Source organism: Bubalus bubalis, chromosome 2 (assembly GCF_019923935.1).
Source record: "Bubalus bubalis isolate 160015118507 breed Murrah chromosome 2, NDDB_SH_1, whole genome shotgun sequence".
In the NCBI taxonomy this organism is placed as follows: domain Eukaryota; kingdom Metazoa; phylum Chordata; class Mammalia; order Artiodactyla; family Bovidae; genus Bubalus; species Bubalus bubalis.
The window spans coordinates 7778280-7800689 of NC_059158.1; the positions used below are offsets into that span (position 1 = coordinate 7778280).

At 46.9% G+C, this 22410-nt stretch overlaps 1 protein-coding gene across 4 annotated transcripts in view; it reads right to left on the minus strand.

Annotated features, from left to right (window-relative positions):
* Window positions 1-22410, minus strand: part of LOC102406581 (androgen dependent TFPI regulating protein) — a 90120-nt gene that overhangs the window by 14221 nt on the left and 53489 nt on the right. For all 4 annotated transcript variants that reach the window (XM_044927088.2, XM_025265710.3, XM_025265707.3 and 1 more), the window contains one exon: window positions 11055-11170. In XM_044927088.2, the coding sequence (XP_044783023.1) occupies window positions 11055-11170 (116 nt within the window). The remainder of the gene's footprint in view (window positions 1-11054; window positions 11171-22410) is intronic.

Consider the following 22410-nt stretch of genomic DNA (forward strand, 5'->3'; position numbering starts at 1 on the left):
AAATTGAAACTCCTGGGCACTGTTGTTGACGGGAATGTAAAATGGTGTAACTGCTATCCGTACAGCAGTTCCTGAAAAAAATTAAACCTAGAATTACCATATGATCCAGCAATTCCAACTTCTGGGCACAGACTCAAAAGAATTGAAAGCAAGGACTCAGAGATATTTGTACTCCTATGTTCATACAAGCATTACTCACAATAATTAAAATATGACAGCAACCCAAGTGTCCATTTAAGGATGAACAGATAAGTGTGGTACAGGTGTACACACACAATGAAATATTATGCAACCCTTGCATGTATGTGTGCTAAGTCATTTCAGTCGTGTCCGACTCTTTGCAACCCTATGGACTGTAGCCTGCCAGGCTCCTCTGTCCATGGGATTGTCCAGGCAAGAATACTGGAGTGGGTCGCCATGCCCTCCTCCAGGGGGGTCTTCCCAACCTAGGGATCAAACCCACATCTCTTAAGTCTCCTGCATTGCAGGCAGATTCTTTACTGCTGAGCCACCGGGGAAGCCCTATGCAACCCTCAAAAGGGAGGAAATCCTGACATGTGCTACAACATGAATGGAACTTGAGGATACTAGGTAAGATAAGCCAGTCACAAAGGGACAAATACTGTATGCTTCCACTTACATGAAGTACTTAGGGTCATCAAACGGATAGACCAAGCAGAATGAGGCTGAGGGGAGGAGGGAACGGGGAGTTTCTGTGTAAGGAGTACAAAACTTCAGTTTGGGAAGAAAAGCATTCTGGAAAAGGATAGTGGTGATGGGTGCACAGCAGTGAGAATGTCTTTAGTGCCACTAAACTGTGTCCTTGAAATGGTAAATTTCATGCTGTGTGTGTGTCGTTCTGGCCCTGCTGGTGTTGCTCTGCTGCCCTGGACTTGTCTAGATGCTGCTTTCATGTCCTCAAAACAGGACAATAACAATAACAATGGCAGTTATTAGCGTTATGACTAATGCTGGAATTCTGTGACACGTGTGTCCCGTGGGTGCATTCTAGAAGGACACCCATGACACTTCTTTCCTGCCTGGCTGCATGACAGGACAGAGGAAGGGACAGAAAGGAACATTTTAGGGACAGAAAGCAAACACCCTCAAGTACCTAGGGCCAGGCGTTTGGGGTCGGTGAGGAGCTCCAAACAGACTCCAGACGGGTTGCATTAATTCGTTTGCTTTATTTCCTAGAGTTGAAGTTAGGGCTTCCTAGTTTCAATGCACATTTATATAAGATAGTCTACAAATAAGGATGTTTTCCTAGAGGCCTGGAAAGTTTCTGTTTATTTACTTTTTGTTTCCTCCAGAGTAAGGTTTGTAAAGGAAATTTCCTGAGGTAAGTTAATGAAGTCTGTGCTTTCCCAGAGAAGGTGCAGAGAAAGTTATAAGTGTGATAACTGACGGCGGGGAAAGTAATGTAAATACAAATAGAGTGTCAGGGGAGATGGCAGTCAATTTAATGCAGGGCGGTCCGCATAGAGGTTTGAGTGCAGAGATAGTCATGCTCAGGTGCTATTACCTCTTTATGGCTTGCCAGAATATATGTAAAAAGGGAAGAGAGAGAGGGAGGGAGAGATGGAAGGAGAGGGCAGAAGTTGGGAGGCGTGGGGGAGGGAGGGAAAGGCCCTCAGCCTGTGTGCAGCTGAAACGTCCTGGTCCTGCCCCTGTCAGTGTTAGGTCCTCCCTGGTGGTGGTGGTGGTGATGGTTTAGTTGCTCAGTCGTGTCCGACTCTTGCGACCCCATGGGCTGTAGCCCATCAGGCTCCTCTGTCCGTGGGATTTTCCAGGCAAAAGAATACTCCAGTGGATTGCCATTTCCTTCTCCAGGGCCGACCCAGGAATCAAACCCAGGTCTCCTGCTTTGCAGGCAGATTCTTTACCGACTGAGCTATGAGGGAAGTCCCAGGTCCTCCCTAGCTGCCAATCTGATCCTACAGAATCCTATTTAGGTATTTCTGCAGGGCACTCATTTCATGATTTCAATCCAGGATCCTCCATTCCATCTACTTTCCACATCACAGCAACTCAATAATGTCTCTAAAAGAAAAATACCTATTCCCAGCACTCCCCCTCCTCCCAGGGGATCCACATTGATTTAGGAAAAAACCCACACTCCTCCCCGAGCCTACCTGGCCCTGACCTGTCCACCCGTCCACCCAGCCATCCTCAGATCCGCAGCCCGACCATTACGGACCCATTTCTGTTTCTTGAATGGACCAAGCTCTGCAGCTTCCGCACCCTGCTATGGTCTCTGGAACAACTCTGACCTTCACCCTTCCAAGGACACAGTTCTTACTCTGTCCCTAGCTGAATCTTCCTCACATTTGAATTTTAACTTAAAAGTTCATTTCTCCAGAAAAAGTTTCCTGCCCATTCTTCCCATAGTTCCCACAATGCACATCCGATTAGGTTGCCATGCCGTGTGCTTCCCCGACCATGAATTTACCCTGCCCTCATATTTGTCTGTCTTCCTTCAGGGCTTCTGGGAGCTCTATGAGGATGGGGATTTTATCTGATATGTGCTATCTGTTTCCCAAGTTCCTTATTTTTAAATAAATGGCTGTTGAGGGAGCACCATGAGCACCAGTGTTTCCTTTTAACTGCTGTTCGCTGTGGCTTCTACAGGCAGGTCTTGGCTGCTGACGCACCAAGAGCACCGCAGAAGTGTAAACAGTAGTCTTCCAAATAGTAGTTAATTGGCCACTCACTTTATTAATACTTTGAAGAGGCCAGTGCTTCTGACCCTCAGTTTGGCAATGAATATTGTATGTGGAGCTGTCTGCCATGTGAATCTATGTGAGTCAGGCTAGGAGGGCATAAAGTGGTAGCCAAACATTAATCTTTTATAATTTCCTCATCCTAAATCTTGTAGCATCAAATGATGATCATGAAATTTGTATTTTCTGTGTCTTATCAATAGTGGAAGTCTGTTGGGTTAGAGGTTAGTAGATAACTAGGGGTTTGGTTGGCTGCAGGCACATAATTCTCAACGTTTTAATTCTCACGTCATATCTTTCGAGATCAGCAGAATAAACAGAATGGTAGGATCCTCTGGTTCCATGTTTTCATAGACTTCATAAGTAACCCTGTGAGAGGGTCACAGTTACATCTGATGCCAGAAAGCAAGCACAGTCTGCATTTACATTTTGTGAATAAATTCGACAAGTTAGCAGAGGACTTCCTGCACTGAAAATGCCCCTGAGAACGTGTTCCCTGGTGACTCCTTAGCATGGGGGTGGAGCTGGTACTGACTGCGAAACTCCTGCGTCAGTTCACCTATCTGTCCAGGGTTTCTGTTTCTGACGAAATATGAAGGATGATCGCTTCCCGGGTGGTTCAGTCAGTAAAGAATCTGTCTGCTATGCAGGAGACCCGGGTTTGATCCCTGCATCAGGAATATCCTCTGGAGAAGAAAATGGCAACCCACTCTAGTATTCTTGCCTAGAGAATCCCATGGACAGAGGAGCCTGGCGGGCTACAGTCCATGGGGTCACAAAGAGTCAGACATGACTGAGCTACTAACATTTTCACTTTCCTAGCTTTAATAACTACAAGAGTTAGATTTTTTTTAATATAAAGTTGTGAAGTTCTACTAGTGCCCTAAAAATAAATTTCCTGCATGATTTACTTTCAAATAAATCTTAGGTGGGAAGCAAAAAACATAAATAAATAAATAAATTTTTTTTAAAGGAGTGAAAAGAAACTATGAAGCTAGAGTGTTAGATAAACAGTTTACCTGGGTGGGTGTTTAAAATACCAGCATTAATGTGAGTTGTTGGGGGTGGCAGCCTCTTCAGAGCATTTAAAACTGTTGTCCACCCTCGCTGGAAGGCTCCCTTCTGCCTCAAAGATTCTTCTTCCCTCAGGGCCATGGGGTTCTTTCATGTTCCTGGTTTTCTACCATCTGGTCATTCTTGGTACTTTGTGGCCCCTTCTGCCCCTTAGAGGAGGGTGTTTCCTTAGCCTTTGCTGCCCACTTCCTCCTCTTCCCTCTGTCGTCTCTTGAGAAACCTCATCCCACCACGGGGCTCCACTTCCTGCATCTCCACAGTCCCACCTCCTTGGAGACTGCCAGGTCTGCATTTCCAATTGCAAGTTCCTCTAGACAAGTGGCTCATCTTTGATCGAAGATTTAGAGTTGTCTTTAGGGCATTAGTCACTCGGCCATGTCTGACTCTTTGTGACCCCACAGACTAAATGTAGTCCACCAGTCTCCTCTGTCCATGGAATTCTCCAGGCAAGAATACTAGAGTGGGTAGCCATTCCTTTCTCCAGGGGCTCTTCCCGACACAGTGATTGAACCTACGTCTTCTGCACTGCAGGTAGATTCTTTACCGTCTGAGCCACCAGGCTGAGTCCAGAGTTGCCTTGGGCATTCTAAAAATTCTGATGCCCAGGACATATCCTGAACCAATTAAACCAGAATCTTCTGGAATGGGACCCAGATATGGGCTTTTAAATTGGCTTTTTAACATTATGCTGCTAAGTCACTTCAGTCGTGTCTGACTCTGTGCGACCCCATAGACGGCAGCCCACCAGGCTCCCCCGTCCCTGGGATTCTCCAGGCAAGAACACTGGAGTGGGTTGCCATTTCCTTCTCCAATGCATGAAAGTGAAAAGTGAAAGTGAAATCGCTCAGTTGTGTCCGACCCTCAGTGACCCCATGGACTGCAGCCTTCCAGGCTCCTCCATCCAAGGGATTTTCCAGGCAAGAGTACTGGAGTGGTACCCCAAAACTATTTGTTTTCTAACGTCTCCGTATCTTTTAATGGAATCACCATCTTCCCAGTTCACCAGCTGAAAATCCTGAGTATTCTCCTTGATTTTTCCTTTTCATTAGCCTACTACACACCAATCAATCCATAAAACCCCATTCTGTTCTACCAACAATATGTCTCAGGTATGTCCCTCATTCCTAATTGTACAGCTATATCCCTTTTCAACCTCTTCTTATCTGTCGCTTTTGTAACAGGCATTTTGGGTAAGCAGGAACTGAGATTTGCACAGGAAGCATGAAAAGTGTAGACACTCATTTCCACGCCTAGCCCTCCATTTCCATTCCTCTTCAATTTGCATGCAGGCTGACCTGGACCCCAGATGTTGGTAACAGGGGAAGCTGTGTGGCATCTTTATATTTATTTTCCTATATTAATTTACATGAGGGCTAAGGAGTTCTTCTCTGGAAAATGAGGCTAGGATTCCGACCCCAACTTTGTAGGCTGTAAAACAATGGTGCCATCTAGATGGTCCTGGACTAAGGTCACATCTCAGGAAAGGGTCACAGCGGCTCTGGGAGGGAATTTGCACCGTGCACTAGAGGGGGTAGGAGAGGATTGTTGGTGCCTGTATAACATGGAGGCTGGTCCTGGAACTCAGCTCAGTTCGCCCTTCTGGCAGTTTCTAACATCTTCTCTGGGAAGATGTCTATGTGTGTAACTGTGCATGTGTAAATGGGTGCAGAAACTTAGAGGGTTATTACCCTAGGAGTGACCAGACAGCTTTGCTCTGGGCCCTCACCCAAGTGAGCACAGAACAGAAGATAGGAATCATTTCTTTCCCCGTAAGAAGTGCAGCTGAGCAGCGACTTTACAGACCTCTCTCCCCAGGCTGGGTTATGGCTGCACGTCTGTGTGACAGTTGTGCCCGGCGTGGCATACCCTGGCACAGACACCTACCGCATCAGCAGATGTCTGGTCTATCAAGAGCAAGGTGCTGCAGTGCAGGCCAGCTGGGGCTGCAGTAGCAGCAGCAGCATCCTGCTTCTGCCAAGAGTGGAGACTGATGGGCAGCGGCAGTGTGGGCCGGGACAGTGGTGGGGCGGTAAGCTGACCTTAAGGCAGGTCCCAGTGGGGGTGTTGAATCCCGGAGGTTGGGTACTGTGACTTTACAGTCTGTGAGGGAGAGGAATGCTCAGGACAGTGTACACAGGGCCATGTGTGAACACTCACTGAGTTATTAAGATCCCTCGGAGATGGAGGTCTTGGAGGACTAGACCCCTTGCAGAAGGATGTTCCAAGCGTCCAGACGCTGCAATTGTGAAATATCCATGGATGTAGAATAAACCATTGCGACTGAACTAGATGACTTCAGAGCATTCTGGATGACTTTTTATTTGAATATTGCTTGATTCTTGCTTTCCACGTCTTGCCGCTTCTATCCATTATAGGTACTGTTGTCAGGATAGTTTTTTTAAAGCCTGACTCTCTGGCCAAGTTGTAATTCTCACTCCTAATGCCATGGCAAACAAACAGCAGCAACGGGCACATCTCACATAGTCTATACCGTGTCCAACCCCCTCCAGCCTGCCATCTGCAAGACTGTGAGCGGGCAGTTTCAGGGTCATTTCCTGTTAGTTTCTTTCACTTGTAGGTCCGGCTAAAGTGAAACCATTGCTTTAATGGGATCTGTGTCCTCTTGGCTTCGAGATTGTGCTGTGTTGTTCAGTTTCTCCTATTGTTTTTTTTTTTTTTTTTTTTTTGCTGCTCCAACCCAGCCAGTCCTTGAGGGCCCAGATCCAGCGACACCTTTGATGAAGTCCTTCCCACACGGCCCAGCCAGACGTAACCGCTTCCTCCGTGTGTTCCTGTTGCCTCCTTGTACTTGTTATGACAGTTTATCACTTCCCATCTTGTATTCTTATAATTTGCATGCATGGCTCATCTCCACTTATTAAAAACAAACCCCCTCCCGGCTGGGGCTTGGCCTTATATAACTTTGCTTTTCCCAGCAGGATCAGTCCTGTGTTAGGGGAAATATTTGTTCAATAAAAGAGTGAATAAAAGCCAGCAGTAGGAACATTTCTGTTTTCCTGCTCTTCAGCACGGCCTCAGAGAGAGCTAGGTGATGTGTTCCGGGGTGAGAGAGAAGGGTGGAGTGAGTGAGCTACCATATTTATAGATGACTAATGCTTTCCAAAGGAAATGAAAGATTTACAGTTATTACTACATTGCGAAGCTTTATTTTCCCTCTTTGGGGCCAACCCTCCAATTTTGCAATCTGAAAAATAACAAAAAAGCAAGTGCCACATAGGAGGCCGTCCCCATGGTCTTGGGGACTATTTTTAAGTCATTGTAACGTGGTTTCAGCAGAGAAATGCTTCCCCGGGTCAGGGTTGTTTCCATTTTTTTGACTCATGTTGGTTTCCCACGCTCTCTCTGGCTCGGGACCATATTCTTTACCTCATTCCTGCTATGCGGTTTCCCTATTTGAGCATCCAAATGGACACGCCTGACAAATGACCCTAAAATATCTCCATGGATATCCACAGTCTGTGGGACTTGTTGATGGTCATCTGTGGCCAAGAAGGCCCATGTAGCTCCCAGAGTGTTATGTAAGGGTGGAGGCAGCTGGCAGCAATGAGTCTGAGCTCCTCTGGTGAGGGAACAGCCAGAGTGGGGAGCTGTCAAGAAGGAGGGCAGTGTAGAAAGCCGGTGTACAGGTGCCTTTGGTCCACTCCAGCAAAAATGAGGCCTACTGGCCAGAGTGCCGATTTTGTACTTCCTTAACGATTTGTTGTTGTTGTTTCATCACTAAATCCTGTCCACTCTTTCATGACCTCATGGACTGTAACCCACCAGGCTCCTCTGTCCGTGGGATTTCTCCAGCAAGAATACTGGAGCAGATTGCTATTTCCTTCTCCAGGGGATCTTCCCGACCCAGGGGTCGAACTCTCATCTCTTGCATTGGCAGGCAGCTTGCTTACCAGTGAGCCACCTGGGAAGCCCCTCATTAATGATAAGAAAACCCAAATCCCAAAACACTTCAACTCCCTGTCAGGGTCCACCCACCTACATTCCTGCTGGTGATAAGGCTCCGCCCCTTCCCTTCATTTGCTCCATTATTTCGCTGTAAGTACAGTTTGAGCACAGACCTGAGAATGACTTCATAAAAGCTTTTAGACTCTAGAGATGATGGTAGGATTGTTTGCATTCTCACCCCTCCAGCATTTAGTAGCGTATGCTTTATACAGTGTTAGTCCAGGCTTCTCTGTCCATGGGATTCTCCAGGCAAGAATACTGGAGTGGGTTGCCATTCTCCAGGGGATCTTCCAGACTCAGGGGTCGAACCTGGGTGTCCCACATTGCAGGCAAATTCTTTACCATCTGAACCGCCAGGGAAGCCCCAAACAGGGAGTGAACAAAATACTTGGCCATCTGAATACACTGAAAAGAGAACTGGATTTGAAAGTCCTTGATTTAAGTCTCAGCTTTGATTTTCCCTCACCATGTGACCTTGGCCATGTCATTTAACCCGCTGAGCCTTCCACCACCCACCCTCTCTGATTCTGTTTGCAGATTGATTGATATCGTCATCTGTAAGTCAACATCAACTCTCGGGAGTTACTGCAAATGCCACAAACTGGCTTCCCTGTCTTGTTCCTCTTTAATGTACACACTTTTCAGCCAGAATCATCTTTCTAGTCATCTTTCTTCTACAAGCCACATTATTTTACCTGTCTGTGAAAACTTTCACAGAGAAAACCCCCTGCGTTTAGAAGTCTGAACCCACTGATGTGAATTCTTGATCTAATTCCCCTCTGTCTTCCAGTTCAGCCATGCCCTCAGCTCCTCCAGCCTTTCGGGTATGCCCTTCCCTCTGCCTGACGCTCTTTTCCACATCACTGTTGACTTAACTTCTACTTATTCTTCGAGTCTCAGCTTAGACACCGCCTCCCTTGAGAAGCCAGTCCTCGACATTCCCCAGCACCCTGTGCTTATCCCTCTGAGAGTCTCATCACCCTGTTTCACCATTGTCTCTTTTCCTTCCTCTGTCTCGGGCAGTTCTTGAAGGCAACCTGGTATCTTGTACATCTCTGCGTCCTCATACCTTTTGCTCAATGCCTGGCATTGAGAAATAAGTGCCTTCTTGTTATACCTCCTTTCTCCAACACCCACGTTCCCTGCATGTCAGAGTACATGCCCAGGCAGCTATGAGCCAAACCCTCTTGACCATTGCATTTCATCTTTATGGGCATCACAGTTTTCTCCAAATACCAGTGGCCTCAGGTGCTCTTTGACCTCCTTGGTTTCTGAGGAGAAAGAGTAAGGGTAGATATGAGGATTGATGATCAACCCCCAAGTCCTTAGGCAGAAAAAAATTAATAAACCAAAAATGCTATCTTATATACAAAGTCTAAAAGTTACCCTTGGCAAGAAAGAATAAAATCAGCTGAAAGTCCACCAAAAAAAAAAGCCAGTATGGAAATGCATGTGCGTAATCAACCAGCTACCATCCTGCTTCTAATCAACACACACAAGGGGAAAAAATGTATCTTTTATGCATATGCTTACCCCACCCCAGGTCCTAGATATTCTGTAGTTAGGGATTTATTTCTTTGGTTAAGCCAGGCTTGGAAAATACACAGCACATGTCCCACCACTCTCCAGTTCAGTTCAGTTCAGTCGCTCAGTCGTGTCCGACTCTTTGCGACCCCATGAATCGCAGCACGCAAGGCCTCCCTGTCCATCACCAACTCCCGGAGTTCACCCAAACTCATGTCCATCGACTCGGTGATGCCATCCAGCCATCTCATCCTCTGTCATCCCCTTCTCCTCCTGCCCCCAATCCCTCCCAGCATTAGAGTCTTTTCCAATGAGTCAACTCTTTGCATGATATGGCCAAAGTATTGGCATTTCAGCTTTAGCATCAGTCCTTCCAATGAACACTCAGGACTAATCTCCCTTAGAATGGACTGGTTGGATCTCCTTGCAGTCCAAGGGACTCTCAAGAGTATTCTCCAACACCACTCTCCAATCACATGCTATTGGCAGATATTGCTAGATGATAGCACAACTCTTTTAGGGTCCCAGAATCCTCCTCGACACCATGCTCCAAACCTCAGCTACCAGCAGGTCCCCAATTTATGCTTTATTCTCTCAAACCGTCCTTTGTTAAAAGGCAGAGGCCCAGGCTAGTGAACAGTGTAGGTCAATGGAGAGCTGGGGTGGATTTACTGAGCGAGTGATTTCTTAGGGAAAGGAGAAACCTGAACGGACTTTGCCCTCAGGGAAAGAAGGCTGCAGAAGTGCAGGAGGTGCATATCTTGCAAAAGGGAAGGGAAGGCTAGTGAGAAACCAGCACCTGAGTTCTGGGCATAAAGGTTACGGCTCTAAGACAAAGGCTGGGGAAGCAGGAGCTGCTGGAGACCAAATCCTGTGGACTGTGTTCTCTCCCAGGCTTTTGTCTCTACCAGAGCACTGCCCTGGGTGAAACTTTCCCCCAGTGGGGGTTGGGGAGTTAGCCAGATTGGCAGATGTGAGAAGCTCAGGTGAGTCGAGGCTAGAGTAGGAACACCATGATTTACACGCAATCTGCAGGTATTTTCCTTGGTAAGCCCCTCCCAGTAGAGCCAGAGCTTGGCCGTGGATGAGAAGGCTGTGGAATGGAAAGGGGGGTTTCCAGTTACCGGTGCGTGGCCAAGCACTTTCCCTTGATTACAGACATTGGGCAAAATTTCTGAGAATTAGTGTCGCCAGGTGGCTGAATGATGAAATCTAGGCCAGCTCCTTAAATTATCTCCCAGGCCTCTAGCTAGGCTGTTCTGCAAGCCCCTGGGCAGTTGCCCAAATGCCCTCTCGGTGCTTGAGTGCCAGATGTTGATGCAAATAAGCCCACGGTGATCCAGGCAAAAGGGATGGACCAAACCTCAGCCGCTCAATCTGTCAAATGACTTTTCAGATGGAATATGTTTAGGTGCCCTAGGTCATTCAAGCATTCAAACATTTTAATTACAGATGGAACCAAAGATCAATGTTTTCCTAGGGAAAGTAACATGCATAGCTTTACAAAGATGAGTTCTTCATGAGGGGGTGGGAGAGCTCGTGACCTGCTGTGTGTGCACGCATACCTGCGTATTCTCGGGCAAGTGACGTTTCCACGAGCAGCAAAAGCAAGCAATAAGATTCATTTTTTCTTGCAAATTAGAAGATGGTGAAATCCCTGCTGTCCCAAGATAAAGGCACGCTTATAGAACAGTGTGCTGCTTCTGGAATATTCCTCAGAGTCTGGAATGACCAGTCCAAGTTGATCTTTCTCTCTGCCCGTCTTACCTGCTGACATAGGCGAGGCAAGCAGCGGCCAACAGAGTGAGTCCTTTCTTCCTCAGTGGGTAGTGGTGTGGTCTGAGGATGACCTCGACTAGCGAGAAGGGCAGGATGAACGTGTGCTGCAGGAGGAAGAGTGAGAGCTCGTCAAGTCAGGGCGCCGCAGCTGCCCCCAGCGCCCCCACTTCTCTCTTCCCCTCCAGTCTGCCCTCCTACACAGACACCAGATGAAACTTTCCAGAACTTGGCTTGGCTCTGCTCCCCAGAGGCCAAGGGCTTACAGTGGGTCTCTACTGCCCACCACATTGATCCGGACTCCTCTGGCTACCAAGGCTGTTTGTAACACGCGACCACCCTTCTGGTCTTGCGTATTGCCTGCTGCTCCACTATCTTCACACACACACACACACACACACACACGCGCGCGCGCGCGCGCGCGCACACGCACGCACGCACGCATATGCAACACTCCGTCACCGAACCAGGCTGTTTCCTTCCCTCTTTGCACTCAGCATGCCTGCTCCCCCTTCACACTCCTGTTCATGCCTCGACAGTCTGTGTGAACCCCACCCCCACCCCCGGGTTCATCTCGTCCACGCTGTTCACAGCCAGCGCAGTCTTCCACGCCGCTGTCTCTGAATTTCCCTCTTGCCGGTTTCGCTCCCCCAGTGCCGCTGCATTTATACCCCGTGCCGTGGAGTCCAGCACTCTCGGCGCGTGTTCGTCGGCTCTGTGGGGGAGAGGCCGAGAAGCCATCAGCCCGTCTCTGCCCGCTGCGGGGCACCTGGCTCCGTGGGACGGTCCTGCTGACGGTGCCGGGTGCTGGGCAGGGGGTGGGGAGAGGCTCCTCTGAAAACTCTCCCCGCGCTTTCCCTGCTTCACCTCCTTCTTTATAATTATCTGTTTTCTCACATCTTTCAAACTCTTGAACACTAGGTTTTACTAAACGACATAATCGAGGATGAGTGGTGTTTTCTGGCACAGACTGCCGTGTCCCACTCTGCTCTGGTTTCTGGGAACTCATCTGGGAGAGATGACTGGAGTCTATTGGCAATGTCCTTTCATTTATTAAACGCGTTTATTCAGTTCCTCTGTGGTACTCTGTGCTTATTGGCAAACATCTCGCAGTGTTAGTATTTTACACTTTTTATGTTTAGAGCGAGCATCCCTCTTCCATCGCTGCTCCCCAGTTCCCTCAGCTCTTGGAAGCCTCTTGCATCCATAGATACATCCACCAGCTCTATCCAAGCCCCACTGCTGAGCCCCGGGACAGCCATGTCAGCACCTCAATCACAGCAGTGGCCGGGGCTAAGTAATGTCACAGAGCCGCGTCACATGCTCCCGTGCCCGGCTGTGCTCTTGTCCCTGTGATTGCCATCCTCCCTGTCAATGGTGACCCAGTGTGGAGTGGGGGGAGTTCAAGGTTCTGGGATGTCCACAGCGCCAGATGTCCGACGGCAACCTTGCCGGCGACCCTCTGGAGTGTGGTTGCGTCTCCACGGGTCCCTCCCCAACCCATAGCTGCTGCCCACGCTCCCAGCGATGGCCACCTCAGAGCCCTAGCAATACTCTGTGACCGACACTGATGCCCCTTTCATCCTCCAGCAGGCCAGAGATGGGGCTGTCTGCCCAGTGGAGCTGTCTGCCTCTCTGCTCCACCTTCACTCCGTCAGGAAGGTCCGACTTCTATTAGGAACCATTAACAGTCCCATTATACTGGCCACTGATCTGACAGAGTTTATTATCCCTGCCCACAGTCAGCAGCTTCTGTTCTCTACGTTAATGATCGCTTGGAACAGAATTCCTGTGCTACAGTGTGGCGCGTTTGCGTCGGGAGCAAATGAGTTCACAGTGATTAATGCTTTTACGACAAATAACTCAGGAATGCATGACTGGTTGCCTCTTCTAGGAGCCTGCCCTTTGCAAGTGACATTCAATTGGATTTCCAAATGAGTTCTCCCTGATGGCTTCTGGGAAGTTTACTTCAGTGATGTCATTAGTGATGGGCCATATACTGTGGCTTAATACCAGCTAAAAGGTCTTTAAAAGAATCACATTGTTTGGTCAGGGCTGAGGGGCAGGAGTGTGGAAAAGAGGAAGATTGTATTCTGTGAGCTTTCTAAATACTGAGCTACTGTGAAGAGCCAGGTGTGACGCCATAAACCTGGTGTTCCACAGGTACTGGCATTTCACCTCACGTTGACATAAATTACAGAACCTTTGGCAGGCAGCACATATTTTTGAAAAAAAACAGGAGAAAAATTTAGTAAGAGAAAAATCAAATATGCTTTCTGCTTCCAAAAAATCTAATAATTAGGCTGGGATTGACACAAATTAGAATGCTGCCAAAAAATACTGAAAACAGTGACTCATTCTGTATTTCAATTAACAGTTTCTCGGTTTCCCTCATAAACAGTGAAGCTGACAAAAATTAATTATCTCAGAGGGGGTAAAATATTTCCTTCCAAAGTAAACAAAACATCATGGGCTGCAACAATAGTATGCGTAAACAGAGGGGATGGGAGGAAGCTATCTTTCCTCGTCAACTGAGCCATCATTTCGGTCGATTTTTATTTAAATACCTCATTCCAAGAGCATTGGTTAAAAGGCAAGTGTTGTTCTTTTTTTTCATCTTTTCCTACTAAGTTACACCTTTCCTTCTATCCTTCGTGTGATACCTACTTCCATCTGAACATCTTGGAGACAGAAATATAAGCATGAAAGACTGATTTAAGTTTCATATAATAATTGCACTTCAGATTCCGTGGTTGCAAAGTAGCCTTGCAGACAAGTACTAAAATTTACCAGCCTATGGAGAATTCCTGTAAGGTTATAGAAATGGCAGCACGGAAAGTAACGAGCACTTAGTTTTACTAACTTCATAGTAGACAAGTAGCTGCTGTAAATAGCTTCCCTGTGTCTGAGGCTCAAATTAAAACAGGATGCATTTGCCTGACTATTTAGAAAGACCCAAGTCTTGAACACTCAGATTACCCACAGAGGCGACAATCTCCCTCCTTTGGAAGGCTAGGATAGCCACACACTTATCTCCAAGATTCTTGGGGGTCCAAGAGCACTTAATTGTTTTCAGCGAAAGAAACTCAGAGAGCCGAGACATTTTAAAAATCAGACAATAACATTTTAAAGTCAGTTCTCTGCCTCTTTCCTCTATTTCATTTCCTTATGACACCAGCCCTTAGGTTGAGTTGACCAACTTAGGTTGAGTTGACCAACTCAGTCAACCAGACTGAGTTGACCAGTCTGAGAAGCCTCCACCTTCTCAGACTGGTCATCGAGAGGCTTCTTCCTCCATGTGCTGTTCCTAGTCCTGAGCTGATGTAACATTGCCCAGTTCACATTTGCTTCAGTCTTCTCCCTCCTTCCTCTCTGTTCGGCAACACTTGGATCTGAGAATTAGTTCCTTCTATTGGCTCTCCCCAAACTGAGGTTCTTTCTCTCGAGTCTCTAAGATCACGTCTTTGGTTTGTTTATCATACTAATGGATAGACATTTAAGATGAAGTTTTAGTGCACCAGTAAGATTTTACTTCTGGGTACATACACAACAATATTTTTGCTTACTGTATATTAAATACATTATTTTTAAAATGTGTTTCAAAATGGAAGCCTTCACAAAATCTCCTCAGGGCGAACACATGGTCAAAACATCAATTAAAACGTAAACATAAATAAAACAATAGACATGAAAATGGAGGCAAAATAAATCTTAATAGAACACCATTGTACCCGGGCTTGTTATTACAATGGCAGATCATGTTCCTTAAGCTTGAAAACTTCGCACGGTGAAACACACGCATAAATGGCTGTTTTGTAAATCTTAGTAAGGCAATCTCTGGTTTTGATAATATCCATTTGCCAGCTAAAAAACTTGACCTCACTCCTCACCAGCTTCTCTCACTGTAGTTTCTGCCTCTAAATCCCACAGTTTGGGACAGGGGTGATGGTCTTTCTGGGAATATTTTGTATCCAAAAGCAGAAACCATCTGTATTCTCTGTGGCCCTTATGTTACTAAAGGTGCAGATTTGCTGCATAGATGCCAATCTAGGTATGTAGACATAGGTTATATTACTTATTTATCTTAGGGACTTTTTTTCATTCTTCCACCAGGACTCTTTTCCATATCAAATACGAGAGTTTATGGAAGATGACTGGATTTGTAAAAATTCCTTTTTCTACTTTCTAGGAACTCAAGGGCACAGATTACTGCTACTGCTACTGCTAAGTCACTTCAGTCCTGTCCGACTCTGCGCGACCCATAGATGGCAGCCCACCAGGCTCTGCCGTCCCTGGGATTCTCCAGGCAAGAACACTGGAGTGGGTTGCCATTTCCTTCTCCAGTGCATGAAAGTGAAAAGTAAAAGTGAAGTCGCTCAGTCATGTCTGACTCTTCGTGACCCCATGGACTGAAGCCTACCAGGCTCCTCCGTCCATGGGATTTTCCAGGCAAGAGTACTGGAGTGGGTTGCCATTGCCTTCTCCAAGGGCACAGATTAGGCACTACTAAATGGTATGGACCTAACAGAAGCAGAAGATATTAACAAGAGGAGGCAAGAATACACAGAAGAACTATACAAAAAAGAGCTTCACAACCCAGATAATCACGATGGTGTGATCACTCACCTAGAGCCAGACATCCTGGAATGTGAAGTCAAGTGGGCCTTGAAAAGCATCACTATGAACAAAGCTAGTGGAGGTGATGGAATTCCAGTTGAGCTATTTCAAATCCTGAAAGGTGATGCTATGAAAGTGCTGCACTCAATATGCCAGCAAATTTGGAAAACTCAGCAGTGGCCACAGGACTGGAAAAGGTCAGTTTTCATTCCAATCCCAAAGAAAGGCAATGCCAAAGAAAGCTCAAACTACCACACAATTGCACTCATCTCACATGCTAGTAAAGTAATGCTCAAAATTCTCCAAGCCAGGCTTCAGCAATACATGAACCGTGAACTTCCAGATGTTCAAGCTGGTTTTAGAAAAGGCAGAGGAAGCAGAGATCAAATTGCCAACATCCACAGGATCATGGAAAAAGCAAGAGAGTTCCAGAAAAACATCTACTTCTGCTTTATCGACTATGCCAAAGCCTTTGACTGTGTGAATCAGCACAAACTTGAAAATTCTAAAGAGATGGGAATACCAGACCACCTGACCCGCCTCTTGAGAAACCTATATGCAGGTCAGGAAGCAACAGTTAGAACTGGACATGGAACAATAGACTGGTTCCAAATAGGAAAAGGAGTATGTCAAGGCTGTATATTGTCACCCTGCTTATTTAACTTATATGCAGAGTACATCATGAGAAACGCTGGGCTGGAAGAAACACAAGCTGGAATCAAGATTGCCAGGAGAAATATCAATAACCTCAGATATGCAGATAACACCACCCTTATGGCAGAAAGTGAAGAGGAACTAAAAAGCCTCTTGATGAAAGTGAAAGTGGAGAGTGAAAAAGTTGGCTTAAAGCTCAACATTCAGAAAATGAAGATCATGGCATCTGGTCCCATCACTTCAAGGGAAATAGATGGGGAAACAGTGGAAACAGTGTCAGACTTTATTTTTATGGGCTCCAAAATCACTGCAGATGGTGACTGCAGCCATGAGATTAAAAGACGCTTACTCCTTGGAAGGAAAGTTATGACCAACCTAGATAGCATATTCAAAAGCAGAGACATTACTTTGCCAACAAAGGTCCGTCTAGTCAAGGCTGTGGTTTTTCTGGTGGTCATGCATGGATGTGAGTTGGACTGTGAAGAAAGCTGAGCATCGAAGAATTGCTGCTTTTGAACTGTGGTGTTGGAGAAGACTCTTGAGAGTCCTTTGGACTGCAAGGAGATCCAACCAGTCCATTCTGAAGGAGATCAGCCCTGGGATTTCTTTGGAAGGAATGATGCTAAAGCTGAAACTCCAATCCTTTGGCCACCTTATACGAAGAGTTGACTCATTGGAAAAGACTCTGATGCTGGGAGGGATTGGGGGCAGGAGGAGAAGGGGACGACAGAGGATGAGATGGCTGGGTGGCATCACTGACTCGATGGACGTGAGTCTGAGTGAACTCCGGGAGTTGGTGATGGACAGGGAGGCCTGGTGTGCTGCGATTCATGGGGTCGCAAAGAGTCGGACACGACTGAGTGACTGAACTGAACTGTAATTAAAGAGTCAGTGCTTGGGTATGAGGGACTGGGAAGATAAGCCACCCACGGAAAGAGCTAAATGCTTCTCTTTGATCTTCAGAGTCTACCTAGGTGGGCTGACACAGCCCAGTTGGGTAAAAATTCAGAGAACAGAAGTTAAAAAACAATAGTTTTATTTATTGCAGAAGAGTAGTAATGTTTGCAGTTTACTCTGGGGACAACGGAGGATGAGATGGTTGGGTGGCATCACTGACACAATGGACATGGGTTTGGGTGGACTCTGGGAGTTGCTGATGGACAGGGAAGCCTGGTGTGCTGCAGTTCATGGGGTTGCAAAGAGCTGGACACGACTGACTGACTGAACTGAACTGAACTGCACCAAAAATAAGATGAGTTGATGGATAGATAGATACATAGGTTTATGACAAAGCAAATACAGTAAACTATTAATAGTAGGACCTATCAGGCAGGTTACAGGTGTTCTCTATAAAATTCTTTCAGCTGTGCTTTACGTTTAAAAATATTCCTAATAAAATGTTGGGAGCAATGTGAATAGTCTTACTGACCTGGAAAGTGAAATGAATGCTCCATGGGGCTGAGGAAGAAAAGCATGCCATTATTTATGAACTTGTATGTGATTTAAGCAGGTGGTTAAAAGATAACTTTCTGAATCTTCTGAACTTTCTAAGTGATTTTTTACTTACTATGCTATTGTCCTTCGGGTTAATAAGTAGTTTAGCCAACATTTCAAAGCAGCGTTCTTCTATAAATAGGAAGCTAGTTGGCTCTGATGGTGTCCAGCCTGGTGAAGAAGTGCCCATTTAGATTCTATCCAGTTAAGGATGAGACAAAAGAAAGATTCTGGGCTCTTAGGACGCTGCAGTCAGGAATATACCTGCCTCTTCCTGTTCTCCTCCTCTCTGTCCCTGCCTCTCCAAAGCACCCAAACTCCTTCTTCTAAGCTGACTCTTTCCAGCAATAATAACACCCCAGACACCAGCTGTAATCAGTGACTCATTTCTTTTCCTTCTCAATCCAAACTCGATTCACTTTCCCCCTCAGATGCTTCCCATGGCCTCCTATTCCTTTTATCTTCCCCAGTTTCACCTCGCTCACTTTCTCCTATTTTGGTACATACTCAACATTGCAATTAGACCAAACCTCTTAAGGCAAGTTTCATGTTACTTCTGTGGCTCCCTGTTGCCTCAGTCCACTGTCCACTCCTCTGACCTCGTCTGTCTCTGGAATTTCCCACAGTATCTCCACAGGCTTCCACTCAACCCCAGCTCCTCATTATTGTGTTCCATTCTGTTTCCTTCTCTAGAACTCCTCCCTCTTCTCATCTACCTAACTCTTTTCTCAATTCTTCCCTCTCAATCAGACCCACACACCTTTGAGATGCCTCCCAACCAAAAGCACACACATTAACACGAGAAGATGTGAAAGGTCACGAGGACCCAGAAGAAGACTGAAACAGGAACGCGCCTGCCAGAGGTTTGCTGGACTGCTGTGGTCGAGATTCAAACTTAGCAGTTCCATTCAAGAGCCAGAATGAAAAGAGAGAGAACGTGTACAGTTCCTTTTCTAGGGGAAATTAAGCTTTTCCATTAGTAATTAGGCCTCAAAGAACTTTTTTCTGTTGCATTTTATTGTGAAGAGGAACTAAAGAGCCTCTTGATGAAGGTGAAAGAGGAGAGTGAAAAAGCTGGCTTAAAGCTCAACATTCAGAAAACTAAGATCATGGCATCTTCATGTCATCACTTCATGGCAAATAGGTGGGGAAACAATGGAAACAGTGACAGAACTTCATTTTGGGGGGCTCCAAAATCACTGCAGATGGTGACTGCAGACATGCAATTATAAGACGCTTACTCCTTGGAAGAAAAACTCTGAAAAACCTAGACAACATATTGAAAATCAGAGACATTACTTTGCCAATAAAGGTCTGTCTAGTCAAAGCTATGGTTTTCCAGAAGTCATGTATGGATGTGAGAATTGGACCATAAAGAAAGCTGAGCGCCAAAGAATTGATGTCTTTGAATTGTGGTGTTAAAGATTCTTGAGAGTCCCTTGAACAGCAAGGAAATCAAATCAGTCAATCCTAAAGGAAATCAGTCCTGAATATAGATTAGAAGGACTGATGTTGAAGCTGATGCGAAGAACTGACTCATTTGAAAAGACCCTGATGCTGGGAAAGATTGAAGGCAGGAGGAGAAGGGGACGACCGAGGATGAGATGGTTGGATGGCATCAGTGACTCGAAGGACATGAATTTGGGCAAGCTCTGGGAGTTGGTGATGGACAGGGAAGCCTGGTGTGCTGCAGTCCATGGGGTCGCAAAGAGTTGGACACGACTGAGTGACTGAAATGACTGACTGAAGTAAGAGTGCACCGGTCTCCCCAGTGTCCCCATAGCAGAACATTTCAGAGACCTCAGCACCCTAAAATGATACAATCTGATACAATCTGGAGGCAAAATAATCAAACATACTTTGAAGGGGATTCTGCCAGTAAGGGGATAACACTGTACGATTACCTAGGCTTCTGAGTGATAGAGGGACTCCAGAAAAAACATCTCTGCCACGAGTGCCTTTGTGGGCTTCCACTCTGTGAGTCAGACAACAGCCAGCATTTCCTTCTCTGCTTAGACCCTAGAGTGTAGGTATTATACACTGTTGATGACGCAGAGATCTAAAGGCTTGCAGGAATTCAGAGTCAGTGGCGGTGCTGACATTCTTTTATTGCAAGTAAGCAGCCTCACCACAGAAACCATCCTGCCTCTCAGAGCTGAGCGGCCAGCCCTTTCTGCCACCTCTGGGGCCCAAGTCACAGGCGTGTTCCACCCCTGACGCATCCTGCTTCTGCCTGAGATGCGGACTCTCGCTGCCCCTCCTGCAGCTCTTTCGGTTTACATCAGGCTCTTTTGTGCTTAATTATATTCAGTTTTCATTTTTTACACTGTTGATTTCATGTATTTTTCTTCTATTCTCAATTAGATTATAAACAATTTAAGGTCAAAGCTCTCACTTCCTATTTTTTTTTCAGGACTCCCTTTCACCCTCTGATCAATACATACTTTTTGACTGATTTTCTTCATTGGAGCCTGTGTGTTACAAAGAATTAAACCCCTAATATGGCCTGCAATGGAGAAGGCAATAGCACCCCACTCCAGTACTCTTGCCTAGAAAATCCCATGGATGGAGGAGCCCAGTAGGCTTCAGTCCATGGGGTCGCTGAGTTGGACATGACTGAGTGACTTCAATTTCACTTTTCACTTTCATGCATTGGAGAAGGAAATGGCAACCCACTCCAGTGTTCTTGCCTGGAGAATCCTAGGGACGGTGGACCCTGGTAGGCTGCCGTCTATGGGGTCGCACAGAGTTGGACACGACTGACATGACTTAGCAGCAGCATGGCCTGCAAAGCTCGCCGTGATCCGGTTGCCTGCCTCATCTGACTTCCTTGCCCTATGCCGCCCCTGTCCTATGACCTTCACCCGGCCCTTACCCCCCAACTACACTGCCCTCCACCCACGGTCCCCATTCTCACCCCTGGTACGTTACACACACTTATGTCTCTCCTTCTTCAGCCCCCTCCACCTTCTCCCCTTGTAGGGCTCAGGGTAGGTATCACGGCCTCCAGGGCAGAATGGAACCTCTAGCAGGCGCCCTTCCTTGGCAGGGCTGGATCACCCCTCTGCTCACCTGCACCACAGCATCACACTATCTCATTCGCCCAATTCTAGCCAGACCTTCCAGAGATGGAAACAACTCGAGGCTGAGGGCTGTCTCCAGGTGACCTCCAGTGTCTAACATGGGGCTTAACCTCTCTGGCCACTGAATACCTGTGGCATTAATGCTTGAATCAGTGAAACAGCAGAGTGGGACAGAAGAGAAAGAAGGGTTCTTCTGCATAGCCTGGGAAGACAGTCAGTGTTCCGGAGCAAGAGGACAACAGCCACAGGCTAGACTCAGCTGGCCTTGGCAGCAGCAGATTAGGCTATGCCCGTGGTTAGCAGGGCCACAGAGTCAACCCCACTTCAGGCTGGCCACCTTTACCCTCTGTCATGACTATAGTGCGTGCATGTGTGCTAAGTTGCTTTAGTCACATCCGATTCTTTGCGACCCTATGGACTGTATTCCGCCAGGCTCCTCTGTCCATGGGATTCTCCAGGCAAGAACACTGGAGTGGGTTGCCATGCCTTCATCCAAGGGATCTGCCCCACCCAGGGATTGCACATGCGTCTCCTGTACTCACTGCATTCCAGGCAGATTCTTTACCACTGAGCCACCAGGGAAGCTATAGATGGCACTCCAAATCCTGAAAACGGGTATGTTGTGGGTCACAGGAGCACCTGTAAGAAAATGTGACTCCTGGGAACAACCTCTGGGTGCCCACATGATGGCAAATAAACTATAGACTCAATAAAGACAGGTCACCCTCCCTGCAGCCCTGCAGGAAGTCAGGAGGTGCTGAGCTAGCAGACTCTTTTTTTCTGGGGCCCGCTGGCTGGGGCCCTCCATTCTGAGACTGGGCCAGATGGAAACTCGCCAGGCTTTGTCCGCTGTCCTCCTTGTAACCCCTCCTCTCTGTCCATCTGTAATCCATGCTTCCTCCATGCCGCTGTGCCTGGCTCCACAGAGCACACATGGAGACTTGTTTTTAAGACATAGACAGATGGGCAGCTCTCTAGAAAGCTGCTCCAAGTTGGAGGAAGGAGACTGTTCTTTTCAAGAAAGAATTTGGGAAGCGCAAGAATCCGCCCTTGCTTTAGAGCCCCCGTCTCTCAGGACGCTGTCCTGTTCTCTCGACGACTCTCTCCTCCCCGGGTAAGCACAGGCACTGGGGGCAAAGTTCCAAACTTTCCAGGTGATGGATCCTGCAGTGGACCATTTCCACACTGTCTCTAAAGGGACTAACCCGCTGTTTGGCAAGAATGGAGCTTGCTCACTGAGGGTTTTCCCAGATGTATGTAAGTGGTTGATTGAGGGTTAGCCTGTAAGTTAGTCTGTATGAGGGGGGTACATGAGTTCACTGTGTCTCCCCCATAAAGGAAAGAGATGGATCGGAATGGGGTCTGGAAGCAAGAGAAAAGTTTGCTTGGGAAGTGCCCTCATCTGATATCCATCAACCACCTCATGAGCAGCAGAGATGTTTCAGCATTCCAGGCCATTAAAAGGTCCAGAAGATATGGTCTTGGAACTCACAAAGATA